Consider the following 24,715-nt stretch of genomic DNA (forward strand, 5'->3'; position numbering starts at 1 on the left):
GGGCGTGGGAGTCTGCGTGGCGCTCGGGCACTCTGCGGATGGGGGCCCCAACGTGCCAGGGTGGGCAGCTCCCTGCGGGGCCCACGGGGACAAGCGGCCGGGTGGGGCTGTTTTAATGCCACATCTTTGACGCCGCGGCGCCCTGCGGTAGCCGGCCACGCACAGCAGCCCCCTGCAGAGCCGCCGGGCAGCGCGGGGCCTGGGCTCCCTCCTGCCCGGTCCCTTCCCATGATCGGGCTCCCGCATCCCGCCCGGGGCAGGTGGGGGTAGGGCGCGGAGCCCCAGCCACACAGCGAGCAGCGCTAACGGGCACCAGGGGCGTATCCCCGGGCTGAGGGGACGGCGCCCAGCCCAGCAGGACCCGCCCCCTCTGCGGGGAAGCAGCCGGGACCCCACGCCCCCTCGCCGGCAGGTACCTGCTGAGGCGCCTCCGCTCCCCCCTGTCCGCCCAGGTCCCCGCGCTGCCCCCGCCGCTCTCGGCAGCCTTGGGCCCCGCCCGCCTCTGCGGAGCCATCGCGCTGCGGACGCTGTCGCTACCCGGAGCCCCGCACTAACGGCCGGCACGGGGAGACCGGAGCGATGCGCTCAAGCAGCCACTGCTGAGGCTGGAGGACAGGGCAGAGCAATCCATACCAGAGACAGGAAGCAGTTCAGGCTAGAGCAATCCACGCCGGAGTGATCGGGCAGGCAAGTAGATAGGAGCAGTCCATGTCAGAGCGATGGGCAAAACAGGCCTAAGCGATCTATACCAGAATAACAGAGCAGGAGGTATGAAAATTGATTGAGAAAGAGACAGGCCTATGCAATCTATATCAGAGTGATAGAGCATAGACAGGGTTAGAGGCAGGCCATACCAGAATAATAGCCTGTGAAGGGGCAGGCCAGAGTAATCCATGTCAGAGACGCTTGGAAAGCAGCCAGGAGAAAGGCCAAAGAAATCTATTACCGAATGAAGACCGGCGGGGAAATGGGTGGTAGGACAGACAAGAGCAATCCATGCAAGAGACTGGAGCCCTTGAACTGTCTTGCTGCTGCTGGGTCTGAGTGGGGCCGGGAAGGGCGTTAACCCTCGCGGTGCCGGGGCAGGTGGGTGCCGCTGGTCGGGTGGCCTCTGGACTTGGGGCTGGTCAGGGCCCGGGTGGATGCGAAACCACGGCCATCCCCAGCGCCCACGAATCGTGAGTTGGATCCAAACCCGCCAGACTTGCTCTGGAAGGGGAGAGTGGGGCTGCCCCGGCCACCCCAGTGGGGGGGGGGGGGGGGAACCCCCCCCCCCCCCCCCCCGGGGGGGGGGGGCTGCAATTGCCACGGCCACCTCGGGGGGGGGGGGGGGGGAGGAGTTTCAACTGCCCAGGCCACCCCCAGTGTGTGGGGGCATCTGCAACTGCCCTGGCCATGTGCGGGGGGGAGGGTGTCTGCAGCTGCTCTGACCACTCCCAGTGTGTGTTTGTGGTGAGGGGCTGCAAGTGCCACGACCAGCCCCAGTGTGTATGGGGTGGGGAAGGGGCTGCGACTGCCCTGGCCACCCCCAATGTGTGTATGGAGTAGGGAAGGGGCTGCGACTGCCCTGACCACCCCCAGTGTGTGGTGGAGGGAGGCTGTAACGGCCGTGCCCAGCTCCATGGGTGGGACCACCTACATCTGCCCATTCCTTGCCCTGCAACTAGTTCTTTCCCCCCAGTTCCCCATCACGTCTCCCCCCGCCCCATCTCTGCTCCTCCTGCAGCTCCTAGGATCTTCACCACCACCATCCCACCAGGCCAAGGCGGGAGACAGCACAATCCATTCTCCCCTAGGATCTAAGGGTTCTTCCCCTCCCCTTCCTAGGCTGGGTGCTGCATCCAGGGGAAGCAAATGTGTTGTTCCATCTCTGCTGCTCACAGGAGGGATGGGGGAGCAGAGCCCTGATCCGCTCAGCTCTTCCTGCTCCTCTCCTCCTGTGAGAAACAATGTCAGTTCCTGGGACTTCCTACAGCCACTCTGATTGGCTGCTCTTCTTGAAGAGGTGGGTGAGTGGGACAGGCTACCAATCAGAGGGGGATTCCCCTGCCCCCACATAAGCAGGACTGTAATTTACAAGAGGGCTAGAGGTTGTAGCCAGGCTGGATGCACTCCCTGGCTTGCCAGAGCTGGCGGTACTGGGTCCGAGAGTCTAGCGGGCGCTGCCTGGCCAGTGCATCATTGCCAGGGACGGTGGCTTTGTAGGACAAGTCTTTCCTCAATCTCCCTCAGCAAGGCCCGCACAGCCTCAGGGCCCTGCTTCATTACCCTCACTCAGCTCACTGCTCTCTGTGGCAGGGACACAGGTGCGGCCTTGCAGATCACAAATCTGTCAGTGCTGCAGGAGATGGGGAAGTCTTTCACTTTCCCAGCACTGGGCTTTCTCTGAGGAGCAAAGAGGAGTCAAACTGCTCTGTCACTAAATCAGCAGATGTGACTGTGAACAGGCCCTGGCAGCCCGTGTGTGGCCTAAGAAGGTGGTGTTTGATATCATTAATCTAATACTCTGTGGCCTCCTACCAATGCCCAGACACTCGCTTGAGACAGATGGGTAGCCTGGAACACCAAGTGTTTTAGCTGCATCTTCTGTTCACTTACAACATGGAATCAGCCCTCTCCCACTGACGTCCTCTCTGACTTTTAATTCTCAGTGTCGCCCTTTCCAAATTTCTCCATCTGCAGCACAGGGATAAGAATACCCCTTTTCTGCTTCCTCACAAAGGGGTAGGGAGGTTAAATGGCTGCCTGAAAATCACATTCGGGTCTTTGGGTAAAAGGTGCCACAGATGTGTAAAATTCACGACTCTCTCCATTGTCCGGTTCTGCCCTCGCATGTGCCAGGCTCATGGATACGATATAGCTGGGAATAGAACTGGGCCTCCGATCTATGTTTCAGCACAATGGTTTAGCTTGTGTTTTTAGTACTTTTTTATAAGTGCAGCTCTTCCCCCGGTTAAGAAAATTGGGCTAAATCTTGCTTACATGAGACTTCTGTACTTAAGACCCATATTTAATTGTGGGGGGGAAATACTCGGAGTAATAAGTTTTGCTGCTCTCCTCAAGGTAAAATATTTGCTTTTGCTGAAGACTGTTGCCATGCTAAGAAGATGGAAGAAAACAAAATGACGGTCTCCTCACCATTTGGGCTGCACTTAGTGCACTTGGATCTCAAAGGTGCTCCACCAAAGGTCTCCTACCTGGCTGAGGTAAAACATTTATTGCATGCAAGTGGGGTTGTTAAATCATCTCCAAAATGATTCCAGTCCTTAGCTGGAGGTCACACTGGGGGTGTGATGCAAGAGAGCATGTAGTGATCCATATGGCTTTGATTGGGGAGAGCAAAAAATTTGGTTTATCCAGAGGCCAGAATGTCTCAGTAGAACTTATTTAGGATGCTTACTGTAAACTGCAGTAACCTCAGTCCTTTCCTAGAAGGAAATAATGATTTAGGATTTCCACTTGTTGCAGATTAAGCTTTCATTCCAGCCTCCTTCACCAGCACTAAATCCACCACACACAATAACTGTAATGCTTTGCAGCTGCATGAGGAATTCAGATTCTAGTTAAGGAAAACCTTAAGCAGAGTCCTCTGTCCAAGTGAAGCATCTGATTGTGGTTGTAGCTGTTCACATTTGAGCCAACCAGCTCTGGGCTTCTTGATATCTTGGGTCCTGATTTCACTGTGAATGAAATACTCCACATAGGTGCCAGACAGACTGCCAAAGAAAAGTTAAGATTCTGCCTCACATCCTGCTGCCTTTGTTACATTGGGAATTATGCAGGCCAGGATCTGTAAGACATGAGCTTGTTAGTTGTGAACATGGATATTGTTATTACAAGCCAGACACAGATCTGCAGTGGTTTCTTTCTCTTGCAGATCTTTCCTTTATTTCGTACCCTTGGTGCCAATGGCCTTCTCGTTGAGTATGAGGACATGTTTCCTTATGAGGGAGAGCTGAAGCCACTCAGAGCAGAGCATGCTTACAGGTATTGCAGTCAAATGAATCTTGCAAGGGTTGTCAGGTGGCCTTCTCATACTGCTAGGGAGGAGGCTACAGGCTGAGTCCTGGTCTCTCACTCTTGGACTGACCATCTGGAGCAGCTGTAGAAGCTCCTGGGGGGTGGGAGAGGAGTATCACATGCCATTCTTAAGAGTCCAGAGGAATCATTGGTGAAGCTGCTACTGATGGTTTCCAAAGGGAGTGTCATACAGTCCATGCATGGAAGGATGGTAGCTGCAATAGGGGGCATAAGGAAAGTGAAAGTGCATTATAAATGGGATGAAGATGCAACAGCAAGCCTCGCCTCAGTCCTGGGGCCGGGGGGGAATGGAGCAGAACATGTCCCGCTGGTGACTGTGTACACCTCTATCCCGATATAACGCGGTCCTCGGGAGCCAAAAATCCTTACCGCGTTATAGGTGAAACCCCGTTATATCAGGGTAGCGGCGGCAGGGCTCCAGCGGTGATTTAAAGAGCCCCGGGCTCCGGCTGCTGAGGGGAGCCCGGGCCCTTTAAATCGCCAGCCGAGCCCCACTGCCGCAGCTCCGGGGTAGCAGCGGCAGGGCTCCAGCGGTGATTTAAAGGGCCCAGGGCTCCCCGCAGCAGCCGGAGCCCTGGGCCCTTTAAAGCACCGCTTGAGCCCCACTGCCAGAGTCTCAGGATTACCGCACTATATGCGAACCCGTGTTATATCAGGTCGTGTTATATCGGGGTAGAGGTATATTTGCTGTTTCCCATTTGTGTCTGTCAGAAGCACAGCTTTGGCATTTTCCTTGTTAAATTTTTCTGCATGTAAAATCAGCCCTTCACCTTAAATCTGGTCCACAGTCTTGGGATCTTGTCTGTTGGGCCAAGTCAGGATTTGGCTGGGACTGCTGTCGGGAAAACTCGAGGAAGTAGTGCAGGCGATTCAGTAGATGAGACAGTTCTGTCCAATACAGTGCTGAGCTGAGGTGTGGTCTAATGTCCTGAACATGGGGCTGGGAGTCAGGAATTTCTGAGGTTCAATCCTACCTTTACCATTACCTCCCTCTGTGGCCCTGGGAAAATCACTTAACCTCTGTGTTGAGTCTCCCCAATCTGTAAAAGGAAATAATGATACTTACCTATCTGCCTTCTGGGGTGTTGTGAGATTAGTTACTGTAATGGCTGTACAACACTCTGAAAAGCGTACAGAGCTATATCTGAGTGCCAAGTACTTGTACTGGACTGACAGCACAGCATGGTATAAAGCAGCTGCCAAAGATGCCAGCTTTTAGACTAGAAATAAAAGCAGGATCCTGACCACACATGGTCACTAAGGATCCCAGGATAATTTTCACAGGTATAGGTAATATTAGCCCTAGTATCCAGGCCAAATGCCAACGGAGGTGTTTCTGTTCTGCTCCATAAATACCCCTGCATTCCAGTTGCATAAGGTAAGTGCTTCCCTTCCAGTTGTGTTAGTGTTGCTGTCCAATGTTAACTCTATGAAGCCTTTACCTGTGATTTCTGTCTATGCAGTGAATTGCAGTCTGTACAGTCAGTAAAGCCTGTGAAGAGCTTTGGGATAAAAGGTGCCTTATACGTATTAGAGCATCATCCTTCTGAAATTGACAAGCTACTGGCTTTGGTTAACTCTAAATACTCTGTCCTGGGATCCTGGTGTAAATAACCCACACGTGTGTACTCTCACTCTCTCTCGCTTTCTTTCTCTCTCTCTTTTCCTAGTGCTTCAGAGATTAAAGAGATTTTAAATTTGGCAAAATTGCACAAGTTAGAAGTTATCCCTTTGGTGCAGACCTTTGGACACATGGAAGTAAGTGCATGTCTGGATTTGGGGGATGTTGTGTAGGTTAGAGAATTCTGGAAAGCAGGGAGTAGGCCATGGGTCATTGATGTTTCTAGTGTTTAGCATTTGGGGGATAATATTACTCTGCACTTTTAACAGCACCTTCCATCCAGCAATCCAGAGCACCCCAATGACACTAGTGAATTCATCCTTTCAACCTCTCCAGTGAGACAGGGAGTTCTCTTATCCCCAGTTTCTATGTGGGAAAGCTGAGACACAGAGGGGATGTGACTTCACAGCGGACGTAAGTGGCAGCGCCAGGAATAGAACCCAGATCTCCCATTCCCAGGCTTTAACAACTGACAGAATTTTTCTGTTGGGGAATTCCACCACCCAGTCCAATCAGCCCTCCACACCACCTGCCTTGCCATCCCAGTTAGCACTTCCCTCTCTGCTGTAGGTTTTAGGCACCACAGACGATGCAGTTGTAACCTCCTGAGTTATCCATGTTACCCCCATATACATATGTTGGTTATAGCAGTGAGATGAGTGTGATGGGGTGCGCGGCTCCCTCTGATCTGGGAGAGCAGCCACTGCTCAGCGGTTTCTGGGCTAAGATGCTCTATGGAGGGGTGGGAGCAGCAGAATGTGTCCTGCCTCTGCTGTGCCTGGCTCTGGCTTGTCCTCTGCCTCTGTCATTTTCCTGAGCACAGCAAAGTTTCCAAAACTGTAACAGTGGCATCCGTTGGACCCCAAAGTGACATGAGACAGCACCATAGCTGTGTCGATCTTGCAGTCATTCTGTGGTTACATCCGTACATCTCATCTCTTTTGTAGTTTGTCCTAAAACATCAAGAGTTTTCTCACCTCCGGGAAGTGGAGATGTTTCCAAACGCCCTCAACCCACACAAAGAGGAATCCCTGATGCTGGTCAGTGCAATGATTGACCAGGTGGTGGCGCTGCATGATGGCTTACGATGGTTTCACATAGGCTCTGATGAGGTATGATTTTCCCTAATGACACAGTTTCTCTCAAGTGCTGAGGGACAAAGCAAGGGTTCACGCAGAAATCTTTTTGTGTCTGGGTGGACCAGGGACCCCCTGAATTTAGTGATGGATGCTGAGGACACATCTGAGTGAAATTCACTTTTTAGGCAAGGGAACCAGCAAGATTCCAGCTCTGAGAAGCTAAATCTAAAAGTCATTTTTAATTCTTAATATCTCTGATTGCAACAGAAGCAGTTTATTTTCTTTAATAGGTTGATCAAAAGTAAAGTATTAGCTCCAGAAAAGTGCTTCTAACTCAGCACTTGGCTTGAGTAAGACCCTTGGCCTAAAAGGGCTTCACTTGGAATCAGATTTCAAGCCTGAGGTCCTGATTGGTTATGTTCAACTATTTCCTGTGTTTTTTCAAGCTAAGTTATTAGCCTCATTGTCCTGGCCAAATTCCTTCTTCTTAGTTAGGCTCTTTGGGGCAGGGACCGTCTTTTTTCTGTGTTTGTACAGCACCTAGCGCTATGGGGTCCTGGCCATGACTCCTATCTGCTTCTGCAACACAAATAATAAATAATGCAACATACGTTCTGCTGACAAAAATGCTCCCGTAGTTTCTGTTGGGTGACATAGTCCTCTCTTCCTGCTGATATGTGCTGTTACGCAACTGCCACCAGCTATCCCAGAGGTGCACTTCACTGGTGTGCTGAGTGATTTCTGTCTGCAAAGTGGTTTGGTATGATATGGTCATGTTAAAGTCTCAAAGAATCAAAGCCATATCCCCTCACTATACCACTTCGTAGAAGTAGTGCCAGGTACATTGGTTAGGATTAGGGATTCTCAAGGATAATGAGAACATCCACAGTCACATGAATGGATATATAAAGAGCATTAGGCTGAGGCACTTTTGTTCATTAACCATCTTGAAAACTCCGACCTAGTTTTCCAGGATCATAATCTCTCCCTCGCCCCTCTCCAAGCCCATTGATATCTACACATGATTTTCAGTGCCTTAACCTTGTTTCTATCTGTGATGAGTTTGATGGAGAGCACCCAGGTAATTCTATAGGCAATTGGATGGCAGATGTACAGAGTCACCCTAAGGCAGGGAGCCCAACCCATAGGAACCTTAACCCTTGCCCCAAGTACCCCACCCATAGGAACTCTCACCCTAGAGTGAGGAGTCTTATCCATAAGAACCCTAACCCTAGCTCCAAGTACCCTTACCACAGGAACTCTAACCCTAGGGTGCAGAGCCACATTCCAACGTGCATGTCACTGTGTGATTTGAAAACCGGTGTGATGGCTCTTAGGTAAGCTGACTGGATTGTTCAGGCTCCTGGAGGAGTTGTACCTCAAGATTCTGCCCAGACTTTCCAGGAGGTGGTTATTCTAACTTGCAGAGTCATTGAAAATGTTTTCTTTAAGTAGTTTAATTCATTAGGGTATTTAACCCCTTCATTTCTGTGCAGACTTTCAGCCATCACCACAGCCTGTAGAGGCCTCCCTGGGCTGTTGGAGCCCCACATGAAAGCTACTGAGGCTGGAGTGCTCACCAGCTGTGGGATGGGATTTAAACGGAATTATAGGTCAACGTCTTACCAAACTGTGTGGATGCTCTGTGCTTGCTGCCTGCTACAGGCTTAGGGAGATTTCTTGGGAAACTCTGAGCTCTTGTCTTCATTTTGAATAGATGGGGAATCCATCCTTCCCTACCTTTTTCTCTTCTCTTTGATCCACCAAAAGAAGAATAAGAGGAGACAGGGATGAAGGAGGAGACATATTAAAAGAGCCTCTATGATAAAGCAGTGTCTTTTGGTTGGTGCCCCCAGGTCTACTATCTCGGTGAAGGGGAGGAATCAAAGCAATGGCTGCAGAAAGAAGAGAACAGCACAGAGAAGCTGTTTCTGTCCCACATGAAAGCTGTTGCAAGTTGCATGGTCTCGTCTCATCCGGAGGTGAAGCCCATTGTGTGGGATGATATGCTCAGGGGGGTGAGTGAGGAAACACTGACAGGTATGTGAGCTGGGCAGGAGGACGCCTCTCATAACTTTATAGCATAACAAACTCTACATACCCGCGTTTGAAACAGACTGTACTGGGCAACTCGTCATTCAGTTGTGACAATTAGGAAGAGATCAGAAGTGATTGCACAAAGAGCTAAGGAAAGGAGAGGGATTGCCCAGTAGTTAGAGCCCTAGCCTAGGACTCAGGAGCCCTGGTGTCAATTCCCTGCTTTGCTGCAGATTTCCTAAGTGACTTTGGGCAAGTCACATAGCTTCTCTGTGACTCCGTTTCCACTCTGTAAAATGGGGATAATAGCACTGCCCTACCTCACAGGCCAGTCCTGAGGATAAATACATTACAAATAGTGAGGTGCTCAGATACTGTGGTAACAGGGGCCATATAAGTACCTAACATAGATCAAGATGCCGTGTGTGGGTCTTTGTCTTCTCTCTCTGACCATTTAAAAAATCTCATGGAGCTTTACGTAAAGACAGAGGTTTGAATCAGTGTCCTTAGCCTCAACTTCCACACACGCCTGGGCAGTGTTTTGTGCACCTGTTAGTAGTTGCTCTCCACAGAAGTGCCTGCATGCCAATGGTGCAGACTAATGGAGAGAAGCCCTGACCGGGTGTCTTTGACATTGCTGTTTATCGCTGTGCACATGACAGGGATGTCCAGAACTGAATTGTGGGATTGCTCAGTGGCCTCGTTCACATTAGCCTTTTTCCAACTATTGCTAAACTTGGTGCAGCCCTGGTATAAACAGGGATCCATCCAGCCAGCAGCATTGTCATCACGCTACCATGAAGACCTGCTCTGAACAGTTTAAAATGGGGTTGGGTTAAACACTGAATTTTTGCAATGTTTACTGATGCTTGGCAGCAGTTTCTGCATGGCCAGGTAGTCTTCAGTGTTTAAATCCAAGTGAATTAATCTGTTACAAAGTAACTTGGGACCAAACCTGCACCTTTGTACATACAGAACTTCCACTGAAGTTGGAAGAAGTTTTATGTGTGCAAAGAATACAGGATCAAACCTTTGCAGGATCATTTGTTCCTGCAACCACATTCGCTGGTAAGCCCAGGAGACTGATAATGAGACTGGCTAGAGATGAAGGACTCTTAGGCTATGTCTACACTACCACCTATCTCAGCAAAACTTATGTCACTCTGGGGTGTGAATATTCCACCTCCCTGAGCGACATAAATTACACCAACATAAGCATTTGTCGATGGGAGAGCTTTTCCCGACGACAAAGTTTATGCCACTTGTGGAGTTGGCTCTCTCCTGTCGGCATAGAGTGTCTTCACCAGACGTGCTGCAGCGGCGCAGCTGTACCAGTACTTCCATTGATATGGCCTTAGTCTGGCTAATAGGTGTCCATCCTATGGATGGTCACTAATTGGTCCCTTTGTTGACAGTGTCAGGAAAGAATCTAAGGACTGAATGGAGCCTGAACTGCCTCTCACCTTGGAAGAGTCCTCTCTAAACCAGAGTTTGCAGGGAGAGGCCAGGAGGGACTTGCGCTCTGGAGCTGCTTGTGTTCTTGTCTGTTCTGTACGTAGAGAACATCTGCGTCCAAGGCTGACAAACCCATCCCGTGGGGTTTGATGCAGGGCTGATTACTGCAGCATTAACACACAAGTAGCTTTAACTGACCCTTTTGCATCACTTAAAACAAATTCTGCTCCTTCTAGAGTCTGGGGTAGCTCAGCTGATGGAGCCAATGATTTGGGACTATGCACCGGATCTTGACGAGGATGACAAAGGTTTGTACTGTTGGTTCTGAACTACTCGGAGCATGCAAAGCGCTCAGTTAACTTAAAAATGGCCAGTTTCCAATTCTTACGTCACATGGTCCCCAGACACCAGAAGCTTTTGCTGTATTAAATAAACCTTCTCCTACTAACTTATATTAATATTAACTTATATTAATTATAACAATCTCTGTATGTGATGGAGACAACTATGCAGATCTTGCTAGAATCTGTGCATGATGATTTATTGCTCCTGGGAAGGTTTTCAAGGGGAGTATGGTCCCTTTCTTTCCAGCAGAATATATGGAAAGATGATCTTAGCCTACCCTTCTGTTAAACTGAATATAGACTTTAGGCATGTCACTTCTTTAAAAAACTTTATATTTGTCATCAAGAATCTCTCACCATTTTACACTGTCAAAATGAAGTTGTAAGCAAACCCCTTTGCTCTCACTTCATGGCATTGTACCTGTTCCATCTAACTTTATTTTTCTCTCTCCACTCCTGTTATGAAGGATTTTCATCTGTTAAGGTCAGGATTTTCACACCTACCTGTCATCTTGTTTTTACTGGCCTGGGCACTCAGCATAGTCAACAAGGGGTGTCATTTGAAAAAGTCCTTAGTGTTGGCTTAATTCTGCTTCTGTTGAAGGTTAATGAGCATTCTTCAGTGGGTCCAGTTAGACCAATACTGAGCACTTCTGAAAATCCCACCCTAAAGGCCTCATACAAGTTCTGTGGAAGTCAGAGAAAAGGCTCATATTTGATTCCCATGGGAGTTGGATCAAGCCTTAAAGATTTTGTATTCAAATGCTTAGGGTATGTCTATACTGCAAGAGCTACAGTGGCACAGCTGCAGCTATGCCATTGTAGTGTAGACATTTTCTACAGTGATGGAAGAAATTTTTCCATTGCTGTAGTAAATCCACCACCTCAAGAGGTGGTAGCTAGGTTGATGGAAGAATTCTTCCATTGACCTGGCTGTGTCTACGTTTTTACAGCCCTGAGAAATGTAGCTTGATCGATCTGTGTTTTAGGTGTAGACCAGGACTTAGGTGCTACAGTAACTAACAGTTGTTTGGTGTTCCATACATTCAGGTATACACCCAGCTTTCTTAGCACTCTAGAGATGAAACTTAAATCTCCGAAGTGTTTGCATTCATTGGGTCTGATTTTCTTCTGACCTGCACCAGTGTAAATCTTTGGGGGGAGTAACTTCTGATTTACCCCAGAGTGAGAGAAGAAATTGGCCCTGTGTGGACTCTGCTATAACAGCGGGGTATTCCAGATGCCCAATTCTGCAGTCCTTACTCAAGTGAGTAACACTTGGCCATGTGAGGAGTCCTCACATGAGTGAGGTTTGCAGAATTAGATCATGAATGAAGTACCTTGAGAATATGGGCCTGATTTTGTAAACAGCAAGACTCTCACTAAAAGCCAGTAAGGGACATTTGCCTGCAAATGGACTTTGGCTTCAGAGCCTGCATCCAGAATAGCCTTTGGTGAACAAATGGACTGTGTTTTTCAATGAGTGAAAGTGTGACACGCTTATGGCCCCTTCTAGCTCAAACCCAGAGCTGTGTATCTTTTGCACAAGAGTTCAGGATCCAGAATTCCTCTGAACAGGAGTAATGCAGCTAAAACTGAGCACCTTGTGCTGTACATGTCCCCTTGGTCTTATATTTCAGTGCTTCTCATTGAAAAGTACCGCAAGTGTGGCTTCCCCAAGCTGTGGTTTGCTAGTGCCTTTAAAGGAGCCACTGGGGCGAATCAGTCTCTAACCCTGATTGGACACCACCTAAAAAACCATCTCCAGTGGCTGAAAGTGGCAAACAGTACCCCTGCTGATATGCTCCAAGGCATCGCCCTGACCGGCTGGCAAAGGTAAGGGCTGTTCTTTAAGCAGTTCCATGGAATGTATGCAAACAAATTCCCACCGAACAGTATCAAGATAGGCATAAAGGGGCCCAGGATCCACAGGGACCAGAGAGTGCTGCAGGGAACTCTGGAATACTGCAGTGTCTCCTGTTGCTCACTTATAGCCCCTCCCCAAGTAACTGAGTGTTGTTGATGGGTCTCAAAAGGTTCCTTCCAGTCCTTGGGCCCAGGAGCATTAAGGCCATGGAGTGTGGAGGGGAAAACTGAAGGCTTTTCGGGTCTAAATCCAGCGACGATTAATATTTGCTCTACCTGGGAGTAAAAAACTCAGTTAACTCAACTACATTCTTAACTAGGGAGCTTGTGTTTTGTAGCACACCAGGTTAATCAGTAGAAATGACTCTTGTTGGAGACACGTCCAATAGTTAAGTGTTAAGGCAAAATGAAGATTGGAATTTCAACCTTTTTAAATGCTGCTTTGTGTCACCTTGAATTGGGTTTTATTTCACTCTTCTTTTGGGTGGGGGGATGGACGTATTGAATACACATTTATTACAGATTATTTTCTGCAGATGCATGGAGACCACTTTACTCATCCTATGCTAATATTTAACATTGATAGGACTAATCTACATACCAACTAAATGGCCTGCAGACAATGATTATTTAAACAAACCATACCACAGGATGCCCTTGAAATTGTTTGCACTCTAACTCAGATAGCACAAGTTATTTTTATCCTTCATGGGATGAAAATATGACTGTAGCTTGATCTCCCAGTCCAGTTAAATCCTTGAAAATGGGGGCTACCCCATAGAAATGTGACCAGACACTTAAAGTTTCTCCTTCCAATGCCGCTCTAGTTAATACCCAAGTCCAGGAATGGAATAGTTAAAAGAATAAACTATTGTAATGATGGTTTCAAATACCACAAAGCTACGTGAGGAAATAATTGTAAGTATTAGAAGGAGAAAAGCGTTCCATGGGACAGAGGTATGATCTAAGATAAGATCAAATTACTTAATCTGTTTCTCAGTTTCCTCATCAGTAACAGAGGTATAATTATCCCTTTGTACCTTGGAGGGGGAGTTAGGATGTGCTTTATCCTGAGAGATGGACTAATGTTTATAAAACACTTCAAGACTGTTGGATGAAATGCTAACATTCAGCACCTATTTACAGCAAAGCATTGACTGAATGGACATTTATTTATTACAGGTATGACCACTTCTCTGTCTTATGTGAGCTTCTTCCAGTGGGAATCCCATCACTAGCTGTGTGTCTACAGGCGCTACAGAATGGTACACACTGCCTATATCCTCTATCAGAGCTAATACCTATTCCAAAAGAAAGTTAACTGTGACTAAAGTTCTGCAAGATCAAACCACCTGTTAAATTTAACAGGCATGTCTGTGATCATGAAAATTGTTAGATTATAAACAATGTGTTTCTGATCTAATTTCATACTCTTTATAGGCACACAGGCATGACTATGGTAATAGCAGCTGCTGTGGTTTCCACCCATTGTGTGGTTCCATTAATTTAATAAGGAACCTTATTATACTAATCCTCTTGTGTTTTTGAGTAGCGCATAAATTGACATTGATTTCCTTTCTCAAGTGTAATCTTTTTAAGCATTAGAAGCTATGAATTGCTTTTGAAACCAATCTGCTTAAACTGATTTTTGACTCATTGCTCATACAGAAATGAGACTAGTTACACATAGACCACATTTCACTCTAAGGCCTTGTCTATACCAACAAGTTGTTCTGCTTAAACTATACCAATGTGGATAAAGGAGGACAGCCCCCCTAAAATGGATGCAGCTATACCAGCATAAAGGTGCTTATAGCAGTATAGCTAATTCCCAGATGGGAAGGGGCATAAGCTATACCAGTAGAAGGTATTTATACCTGTATAACTGCATCCACACTAGCGACTGAATCAGTATAACCATTTCAGGAAAAAAAAGACCCTTAACCTAAATAGTTATACTGGTAGACTAGGCCTTAACCTGTAGAATTCTGCAAGGGTCAATTCTGTCTTCTGCATTTCTTCTTTTGGGGGCTAGGAAAGCCTCCTGAAACTTTTTTTTAAAAACTAAGACACTCTAAAAATATTAAGAGGGAAATGCAATGTAAGAAAACTAGGCAGACAGGTCTGGGGTGGCAGTAGTAATTTCTCAATGGAAAATTAACACACCTTACTGAAGTCTGTAGGGAGGATTTTCATAAGCATTCAGTTTTGGCCTAACCCTGCTTCTGTTTAAGTGAATGAGAGTTTTACCATTGACTGCAGTGGACGCAGTTAAAATCCCTCCTTACTTGTATTATAGCTATTTGTGTCCCCATTTTTCCATTTGAGGCTTCACTTTTCCTCTGCTCCCCTCTTACTTTGACTGTCCTTTGCCCAGGTGGCTATTCTGAAAAGGTTAAAGAAAATGTGGAGAAACAGCTGGGGCTCTCAAGTCTGGAAATCGACACTTTCATGAGGTAAAGCCCCACTTGCTGGATTCAGATGCTTCTTGTTGTGTTGCGATGTAATTTTGGAGACTGACATATTCTTTTTGGACAGTGAAAGTTCAGGGACCTTTCCAGGGAGTGACATCTTTACACTTGTGACTCAGGTCTGCTTCTATCTGAAGCCCTCAGTAGATGAACTTCTTGAAAGAAACAGGTAAGAAAAAAAATAAACTTTGTATTTTTGCTGTTTCCTCATAAGTGATTGGCCCATAATGTACATAAATGGTGCAAGAAAACTTAAGTTGACTTCTCTAAGGTGGCTAATGCTCTTAGTTGTGGAGCTTAGTTGGTGGATAAGGCGTTACATGACCCTCTGCTCTGAAATAGAGTGATACCAGCAGAGGATAACACATTTAGACCTGGATTCAGCAAATTGCCCAAACACTTGCCTAAGTCCATCCCTTTTTATCACAGCACATGCTTAAATTCTTTGCTGAATCAAAGTTTTACTGCCATTGAAGACAAAATGTAATTTCTGAAAGTTCTAGTGAGAAAAAGATCAGTGTTTAAGTTATAAAGACAAAATATTGTGCCTTAGGACACAAACTATCATTCTCAACCAAATTCAAAGGTGATGTGTAAAATGGCATAAATTAGACTCCCTTACACTAATTTAGACTGCATTAGATCCATTCTACAACTGTGCAAGGGTGTCTACATCAGTGTGAGGGAGATTCCAATTTAAACCACTTCTTACATCACCTCAGTCTGGCCTGCAGCCATCTGTCCCCATCAGTCACTGCTGTTTCAAGGAATATTCAGGCTGAGATGTATTTTCAGGTATGTCACAGGCTGGTTCAGCCCCTACCACAGAAAGAGGAGGATCGTTCATCCTATAATGATGCTTCATTTTCAGCCGGATGCACTAAGGTATCTCAACACTCCACTTTGCAAGATACTGGAAATAAAGCTTGTGTTTAAAACATTCTGTGGTTTCAAGCTTGAGCACCACCATTTGGAATAAGTCAACATTAAGCAACCTAGTTGTTATAAAACAATCGAACATGAAGCGTATAGGTTTTCCCTATGTATTTGACTTGGGATGGCTCCATGGAATGCAGGTACAGAGTTATCCCACAGGAAGCTTTTGCTATGTGAGAGAAATAAAAATAGTATAGTGCTTTTCATCCACAGATCTCATGTGCCTTACAAGAGGTAAATATCGCTTTCCCCATTTTACAGATTGGGAAGACAGTTACTCAGAAAGGAAGTGACTATGCAGTAGCAGGATCTGGAATAGAAGCAGATCCTCTGACTCCCAGTCCACTGCCAATGCAATTCATGGTCTTGTTTAGTATATCAGTGTATATTTTTATCTATTTAAATTTTCACAGTTGTGGGAAATCACAGGGGCAGAGGAGGTCAGACAATAATTATTTGACAGACATTGAGATTCAAATAATTAAAGCTTTATAAACCAGCTGTTTTAGCAGAGCTGTAAATACATGCTTTTAGGCAGCATTCATTACAACACATTTTATACTCATTAAGGTGCGGCTCACACAAAGTAAGGTTCTCAACCAGCATTTCTATCATCAATGGAAATTCTTTTTGGTTGGTTTGTGTGTATATGTATTGTGAAATCAACATTTACCGATAAAAATCTAATCCTTCCAAGCCTATTTAAAGTTAAAGCCTATTTTGTCAATTCATATGTTATGCTGATTTTTTAACAGTTACTATGGCAGGGGGAGATTAAATTTCAAAAACTGCTTTAGTGACTTAAATCCCTATTAATTCAAGGTCAGGTTTCAAGTGAAAAAAAAGGCACAGTTCCTCCTTAACTGATACTCCTTTGCACCATTTTTTAAAACCACTAAATGAATGAGATGCGGAGGTTAACTGCCCCCAAAATGTAAGGTACAGTCCTGCAGCTTTAAATACATTGCAGTCCTGTAAAAAATACATCCTTTCCTGCAGGAGAAGTGAAACTTTAAGGCTCCAGCACAGTATGCTAGAATTCCATTTCTTCTCTCTGCAAAGGGTCACCTGATGATCTCATCTCATCTCATCTCTTTTGTCATGACTTAATTGCTAATGTAGTTGGTGCAGTTGGCTAATAATCCTGGTGAAGAACATGAATTGTAGCACACTCTGTTCACTTCTTCCTTTGGTTTCTGTTTAGTCTTCTAGCCAAGTGGAATGCTGTGATGCAAGAGCTTCAAGCAGCCCTTGAGAGAGTTTTCTACATGTGTACCCTAGAAGAGTGGATGGAGGAGAATGTCCATCCCAGCTTACACAAACTGCAGGAAGTAGTGGATGACCTAGACAAAGCAATACAAGCACAATCCTAGCTGCCCTCACAAACTGCCAAACGTCTTATCTAAGACCCTGGCTGGTGCAAATTCATGAGTAACTGTATAGCCAGAGCTTAAACTACCCATGGAATAAAGTGGATGCAACTTCACTGAAGTTGAGTTGGGCCCTATCCACAGCAAGGAATTTGCATCAGCACAGCTAGAATGACCAAGTATGAAGATGTGGGGTTCTATCTTTACCTCCAACCAATGCCGAAACTCAGCCTCTGAAATCAGCTACTGCAATATGCGTACTTGACCAGACTTACTCCTGTGTATAACAATGAAAACAAGAATGAGGCCAAGCTTGGCTGTGTCCTTAGTAGTGAGAGTATAGGGAAAGGAGAAAGTGCATCAAGACAGATCTTGAATTTTGAAAATCTTTCTCTTTTAGGTAAAAGTGACCTGAAAAAGTAATGTGGCAAATTCCAGTCACTCATCAGTATGAGCTGAATGCCCCCCCCCCCCCCCCCCCAAGATTCCGCATACTTCTGCCTTGTTGTAGATCTTTCCATTATGGCCATCTGATTCTTGCTCAGAGGCAGTGTTCCAGTACACATCCTACTTCAGCATCATGACAAAACTTCAGTCAATCCATGGCTCCGGATAAGTCCTGTTTGTGACATTCTTAGTTTCTAAAGTATAGAAAGAAACTTTAAAAAACAAAAAGCCTACATCCAGCTTTGAGCAGATTCAGATCTGGAACTGAAGGTCACAACTTGACCTTTTAAAAAAAAAAAGTTATTAAAATACAGGTCTTAACTAGCTTTTTAGGAGAACAGGAGAAAGATGTCTTTGAGAGCTGTGACATCACAGCATGGTGTATGACAGGGCATCAAAGCAGGAGTCAGCTGGCTTTAGTGGACTTGCAGGACTTGAAATGAGAGGTGGGAAATGAATTTTTGGTAACGTGCTGAACACTGCAGTCTGGTTATTTGAGGAAGTTTCTTAAAGCCTCTTAACATAACAGAAAAGTACCGAAATCACTTCAGACACCCTTCAGTCCTTAGCTTCATAACTATAAATCTGACTTTTGTTGCATCTACTTGCAAAGTTAGAAACTAGTCTGAAGTCAATAGAAAGACACCCATAGGCTTTCGGTGCTTGAGGTGAGGGCTCTTAATGGTTTACATACAAGCTCATGTTTCATAGCTCTTGTAAACTGGTTAACAAGCATATTGTAACTACTGGGCACAAAATAAGTCAGTGAAAATCAGATACTCCAAGTGTGAATTTACAATAAATATTCAAAATACCTTTTAAACTGTTTGCTTCATTCATTGCTTTCTTGAAACATCTAAATACGGAGTTTAAAGAATGAGTATGGGGCCAAGTTGTAATGTCTACTTTGAAATTAGTATATATCTGAACTACTGAGAAAGGCAGAGAGATACAATAAATGGGGAGAGGCAGTGTAGAATGGGATTCACAAAAGCTCTCTCACTAGGCAGCTCCTTGCCTAAGGTAGCCAATGGGAGATGCCAACCTGAGGGGGGTGTGCTAAGCCCCTCCCTCTTGGAGATAGGTGCTTAAGTGCTGGCTGCAGGGACATGCATCCCTCTACTTGGGATTCTCAGCTGTGAACCTCTGCATAGGCACCTATGCTGTTTTTGCAAGAAGCTGGGCAGGAGGGAAGCCTTTCTTCAACTTTTAGCCCAGGGGCTAAGATACTCACCTGGGATGTAGGAGAGCCCTGGTTCAAGTCCCCTCTGCCACCTGAGGTGAGTGCTCTAACCAGTGAGCTATTCTGATGTCTATTTCAATATCTCCTGTGCAAACTGTCCACTGTGGATAAATACTGCTACTTTCTACACTACTCTGAATGTCCTTGCCTCAAAGAGGTTGGGCCTTTGGTTCACTGTATATGATATGCCTTGCTCTGGACTTCTGGGGAATAAACAAGGATGGGTTAGCCTCAGGACATTTGGCTCAGTTCAGATAAGCCCTTTTGTAGCTCTTTTCATCAGTAGATCTCAAAGCACTTTACAAAGGAGATCAGTATCATTATCCCCATTTTACAGGTGGGGAAACTGAACCACAGAAACATGAAGTGGCTTGCCCAAGGTCACCTAGCAGGCCAGTAGCTAGCGGGGAATAGAAATCAGGGCTCCTGAGTCCCAGTCCAGTGCTCTAATCAGAAGCAATGTTATTCATGGTGGGAAATGGAAGGGATTTAAATAAAGGCATGAGTGTTTAAAATGTTACCATCCCACTATAGAATGCTAGTTCCCCCATACCTTTACAGATGTGCCTTAGAAATAAAGCCCAAATTAGACTTTAACACACTTCAAATTCATTTCTCTTCATTGGTCCATGCACCTTCCCAACCCCAGCTGTCTGGGACAGTGCTGCCACACCCCCTGGCTTGAACAAACACCAAATATGTGGTTTCCACCATTAGCACCCCCACTATAAAAATTGTTCCAGCACCCCTGGACTAGGAGTCACCTTACTGGCTGAAGGAGCGTCACTAGCACCTAGACTGGCAGATACCTGCTTTAATTCTCAAAACTTGTAGCCACACAGTCCCTTCCTGTTTACCAATAAGAGTAGGTCTCTTCTTTCTGTCCTGCAGACAGCTGCTCCACTCTCTGTTATCTGACCAGCAGCATGTGCATATGCCATTTTGGTTTAATTCAGTGGCTCTCAACATTTCCAGACTACCCCTTTCAGGAGTCTGATTTATACTGCCTACTCCCAAGTTTCACCTCTCTTAGGCTTGGTCTACACTTACCTCCCAAGTCAAAGTAAGGTACGCAAATTCAGCTACGTGAATAACGTAGCTGAATTCGACATACCTTACTTCGAACTTACCGCGGTTCAGACGCGGTCCACACGCGGCAGGCAGGCTCCCCGTCGACTCCGCGGTACTCCTCTCGTTGAGCTGGAGTACCACAGTCGACGGCGAGCACTTCCTGGTTCGATTTATCGCATCCAGACCAGACGTGATAAATCGAACCAGGAAGTTCAATCCCCAGCCGTCGAACTAGCGCGGTAGTGTAGACCTGGCCTTAAACGACTTGCTTACAAACTCAAACATAAAAATACAAAAGTGTCCCAGCACACTATTACTGAAAAATTGCTTTCTTTCTCCTTTTTACCATCTAATTATAAAATAAATCAATTAGAATATAAATATTGTACTTCAGTGTATAGTATACAGAGCAGTATAAACAAGTGATTTGCCTGTATGAAATTTTAGTTTGTACTGACTTTGCTAGTGCTTTTTATGTAGCTTGTTGTTAAATTAGGCAAATATCTAGATGAATTGATGTAGCTAATGTAGTGCCCATCTTTAAAAAAGGGAAGGAGGAGGATCCGGGGAACTACAGGCCAGTTAGCCTCACCTCAGTCCCTGGAAAAATCATGGAGCCAGGTCCTCAAGGAATCAATTATGAAACACTTAGAGGAGAGGAAAGTGATCAGGAATAGTCAGCATGGATTCACCAAGGGGAAGTCGTGCCTGACTAACCTAATTGCCTTCTATGATGAGATAACTGGCTCTGTGGATGAGGGGAAAGCAGTGGATGTGTTATTCCTTGACTTTAGCAAAGCTTTTGATATGGTCTCCCACAGTATTCTTGCCGCCAAGTTAAAGAAGTATGGGTTGGATGAATGAACTGTAAGGTGGATAGAAAGCTGGCTAGATCGTCGGGCTCAACGGGTAGTGATCAATGGCTCCATGTCTAGTTGGCAGCTGGTTTCAAGCGGAGTGCCCCAAGGGTCGGTCCTGGGGCTGGTTTTGTTTAATATCTTTATTAATGATCTGGAGGATGGTGTGGACTGCACTCTCAGCAACTTTGCAGATGACACTAAACTGGGAGGCATGGTAGATACACTGGAGGGTAGGGATCGGATACAGAGGGACATAGACAAATTAGAGGATTGGGCCAAAAAAAACCTGATGAGGTTCAACAAGGATAAGTGCAGAGTCCTGCACTTAGGACGGAAGAATCCTATGCACTGCTACAGACTAGGGACCGAATGGCTAGGTAGCAGTTCTGCAGAAAAGGACCTAGGGGTCACAGTGGACGAGAAGCTGGATATGAGTCAACAGTGTGCTCTTGTTGCCAAGAAGGCTAACGGCATTTTGATCTGTATAGGGGCATTACCAGCAGATCGAGGGACGTGATCGTTCCCCTTTATTCGACATTGGTGAGGCCTCATCTGGAGTACTGTGTCCAGTTTTGGGCCCTACACTACAAGAAGGATGTGGAAAAATTGGAAAGAGTCCAGCGGAGGGCAACAAAAATGATTAGGGGTCTGGAGCACATGACTTATGAGGAGAGGCTGAGGGAACTGGGATTGTTTAGTCTCCAGCAGAGAAGAATGAGGGGGGATTTGATAGCTGCTTTCAACTACCTGAAGAGGGGTTCCAAAGCGGATGGAGCTCGGCTGTTCTCAGTGGTGGCATATGACAGAACAAGGAGCAATGGTCTCAAGTTGCAATGGGGGAGGTCTAGGTTGGATATTAGGAAACACTATTTCACTAGGAGGGTGGTGAAGCACTGGAATGGTTTACCTAGGGAGATGGTGGAATCTCCTTCCTTGGAGGTTTTTAAGGCCCGGCTTGACAAAGCCCTGGCTGGGATGATTTAGTTGGGAATTGGTCCTGCTTTGAGCAGGGCGTTGGACTAGATGACCTCCTGAGGTCCCTTCCAACCCTGATATTCTATGATTCTACCCCCTGAAGGACCTCTGTGTACCTCCAGGGATACATGTACCCCTGGTTGAGAACCACTGGTTTAATTCACCCTTGAAGTCAGCAGTAAGACCATGACTGACTTCCCCATCTCATGCCTGCTCACCCACTGGACCCATAGGGTTGGGCATAAAAGGCAGAGGTTCAAATCTTAGTCCTGTCTGTCCCTTGGAGTTAAAGATAAGCATGTTCTTGCATGCTTTGCTGGACTGGAGCCAGCATGCTCAAAATTTTACAGAATCAAACTCTTAGTCAATCTCCCACTGAAACCACTTGTTCTTCTTTGAGTGTGTCCCCCTATTGGTGCTGTACCATAGGATGTGCCACATGCCCATGCGCTCTAGACCAGATTATGCAAAGCACTGTCTGCAGGCCCATGCCTGCACAGAGCAGCCTCTCATGCTTCCCAAGAGGGCATACAAGATGGCACAGACCCACTGCCATTCAGTTCCTTCTCAACTGCCTGCAACTCTAGGTGGACTTTCTTCATGCCTTTTCTTAACATAGCAATTTACTCTTAGTGGTGGTGGTTTTTTTTTTTCTTGTTTAGTTATTTTATCTTTTTACTTTAATTTTAGCACAGTTGTGTTTGGATGGGGCAGCTACTCTCTGCCCCCCTCCCCTTTTCCCTTTAAAACTGCTGGTTTTGGTCCTTTAGCCCTCCAGATTATGCTGCAGACCCCAGAGTTTAAGCCCTGCCAGACCCATTATAGGTCTTTTCCCCATAGTGATGGGCATTCAAGCTGTGTCAGAGACAGTACGTCTTGTCAAAGTGTAAGGTCAGTATGGGATTTAAAGGCAGGTCCTAGAAAGAGACAGAGGTTAGACTGAAGCTCCTTCTAATGACGCTCACTAGCGCTAGTGAGGTCTGCTTACCACCCTGTACATTGGCCTCAGCATTCCAGGCTGCTCCAGTGGCTACTGCAGCTGCAGCAGCACCTTCAGAGGCTAGGACAGCTAAGAAAAAGAAGCCTCTTTCCCCTATCAGGGAAAACAAGAGAGATGGGTCACCCCCTAAATCCCACTCGGAGACTTCTCATTCCTTAAGGGGTACAGCTGAGGCTCCATCTGATTCCGGTACCGACCCACCAGTACCACACAAGCAGCAGCATGCAGAGAAGGCTTCTAAGAGACAGCACAGGGAGCTGTCTACCTTGGTACCAATCTGGTTTACAATATAACCCAGTTTGTGTGATTTCTAAAGGGGGGGGCCAGGGGCAGAAGTTGTGCATACCCTCCTCCACATTGAGTGAAGAGGCGAATTTCAGGTAATTTTGGGTTTGTACTCCAAGGTGGGGTGGACATCTGGGTGTTGTAGCAAGCCCCTTAAGCTGAGCCTTCTCAGAGCAGATCTGTCTCTCTGTGCAGCTGGGTATGGCCCTGCTTGTGTGCCTGGAAAAGGCTGGGGAGCCTAGCCCAGCAAGACCAGGTAAAAGGGGCCCAGGCTGGCAAAATAGTCTGCCTCAGTAGCATCCCAGCACATCAGGTGACTTCCCAAGGGCTCCAATCCATCACAGCAGCCTTCCATTCACTCATCACTTTATCTCCTTCCGTTATGGCCATCTGATTCTCGCTCAGAGGCAGTGTTCCAGTACGCATCCTACTGCAGCATCATGACAAAACTTCAGTCAATCCATGGCTCTGGATAAGTTTGTGACATTCTTAGTTCTCAGTCTTTGCCCACCCTACTACAGTCAGATTCCTTAAGGGCTTATACAACTTGTTCCCCCCATATGGAACCCAGCTGCCCTAACCCACCATGGGACCTTAATTCGATTCTCAAAGCCCTGAAGAAACCACCCTTTGGACCAAAGGCTAGCTGTTCTCTCCTCCACCTCTCCCTCAAAACCTCATTCCTGATAGCCATCACTTCAGTTAGATGAATGGGAGAGTCTTCTCCTGGCAGACCAACTATTTACTACCTTCCATAGAGATAAGGTTACATTGCATCCCCATCCTCGATTCCTCCCTAAAGTTTCTTCGGAATACTATATTAATTAAAAGGTCAATCTACCAGTGTTCTACCCAAAGCCCCATGCCTCCAGAGAGGAAAGCAGCCTACACACACTAAATGTCAGAAGAGCTCTTGCCTTCTACCTTGACAGGGACTAAGACCTTCCAGGCCTCCTCCCAGATTGTTTGTATCATTTGCAGAAAGGATGAAAGGACAACCTACTTCCACTCAAAGACTGCTGAAGTGGGTTTCAGGTTGCATTTTAACCTGTTACGAACCTGCTGGGATACAGGCCCCTCAGAGCTTCAGCATTCTCCACCAGAGCTCGATCCACATTTCTAGTTCCACTGAAAGTCGTTCCCCTAACAGAAGTCTGTAGGACTGCACCTTGGTCTTCCATTCACACCTTTGCCAAGCATTATGCCATCCTACCTGCTTGGGATGATACCACCTGTGGTGATGCAGTCCCCCCAAACCAGCTTGGACTTGTTTCCTCAGCACCCACCTCCTCATTGAGGTACTACTTGGGAATCTCCTATGGCAGAGCACCCACAGGAACATGTACTCAAAGGAGGAGAGGTTACTTACCTTACAGTAACTTGAGTTCTTCAAGATGTTTTGTCCCTAGGGGTGCCCCACCTCCCACCCTCCTTCCCCTCAGTTGTGGAGGCTCTGCTTTGCGATTAAGAAGGAACTGAAAGGCAGCGGGTCCGTGCCCTTTATAAGCCCTTGTTTGGAGCACAAGGTGCTGCTCAGCACAGGCATGGGCCTGTGGAAACTGCTTTGCATTCTGTGGTCAAGAGTGCTCAGGTGCACATGGATCCTATAGTGGA

General features: G+C 46.4%; 2 protein-coding genes across 5 annotated transcripts in view; one reads left to right on the plus strand and one right to left on the minus strand.

The window, feature by feature from the left end:
* The window catches only part of OGFOD3 (2-oxoglutarate and iron dependent oxygenase domain containing 3), a 90,871-nt gene extending 90,185 nt beyond the window's left edge, over positions 1 to 686 (minus strand). The window contains exon 1 of the mRNA XM_024217590.3: positions 417 to 686. Within this exon, the coding sequence (XP_024073358.1) occupies positions 417 to 514 (98 nt within the window). The 5' untranslated portion in view covers positions 515 to 686. The remainder of the gene's footprint in view (positions 1 to 416) is intronic.
* Positions 687 to 708: 22 nt separating this feature from the next.
* HEXD (hexosaminidase D) lies at positions 709 to 18,490 on the plus strand. Of its 4 annotated transcripts, none has more exons than XM_024217584.3 (13): positions 710 to 1,086; positions 3,064 to 3,206; positions 3,878 to 3,987; positions 5,712 to 5,799; positions 6,610 to 6,774; positions 8,598 to 8,781; positions 10,470 to 10,541; positions 12,218 to 12,413; positions 13,626 to 13,708; positions 14,821 to 14,899; positions 14,982 to 15,083; positions 15,710 to 15,799; positions 17,055 to 18,490. In XM_024217584.3, exons 2-13 carry the CDS (start codon positions 3,108 to 3,110, stop codon positions 17,221 to 17,223), a joined length of 1,437 nt encoding a protein of 478 aa, XP_024073352.2. In that variant the 5' UTR covers positions 710 to 1,086; positions 3,064 to 3,107; the 3' UTR covers positions 17,224 to 18,490. The 4 variants fall into 4 exon arrangements, with proteins under 4 accessions (XP_024073356.2, XP_024073352.2, XP_024073353.2 ...); XM_024217585.2 differs by lacking the exon at positions 710 to 1,086 and adding an exon at positions 1,101 to 1,178; XM_029912141.1 differs by lacking the exon at positions 710 to 1,086 and adding an exon at positions 1,860 to 2,005.
* Positions 18,491 to 24,715: the final 6,225 nt, after the last annotated feature.

This window comes from Terrapene carolina, unplaced genomic scaffold (genome assembly GCF_002925995.2).
Source record: "Terrapene carolina triunguis isolate 2854851 unplaced genomic scaffold, T_m_triunguis-2.0 Scaffold192, whole genome shotgun sequence".
Classification (NCBI taxonomy): domain Eukaryota; kingdom Metazoa; phylum Chordata; order Testudines; family Emydidae; genus Terrapene; species Terrapene triunguis.

Coding starts and splice junctions, on each gene's coding strand:
- HEXD (XM_024217584.3), top strand. CDS start 3,108: ATGGAAGAAAACAAAATGACGGTCTCCTCACCATTTGGGCTGCACTTA. Junction 3,988..5,711: donor AGAGCAGAGCATGCTTACAG/GTATTGCAGTCA, acceptor CTCTTTTCCTAG/TGCTTCAGAGATTAAAGAGA. Junction 5,800..6,609: donor AGACCTTTGGACACATGGAA/GTAAGTGCATGT, acceptor TCTCTTTTGTAG/TTTGTCCTAAAACATCAAGA.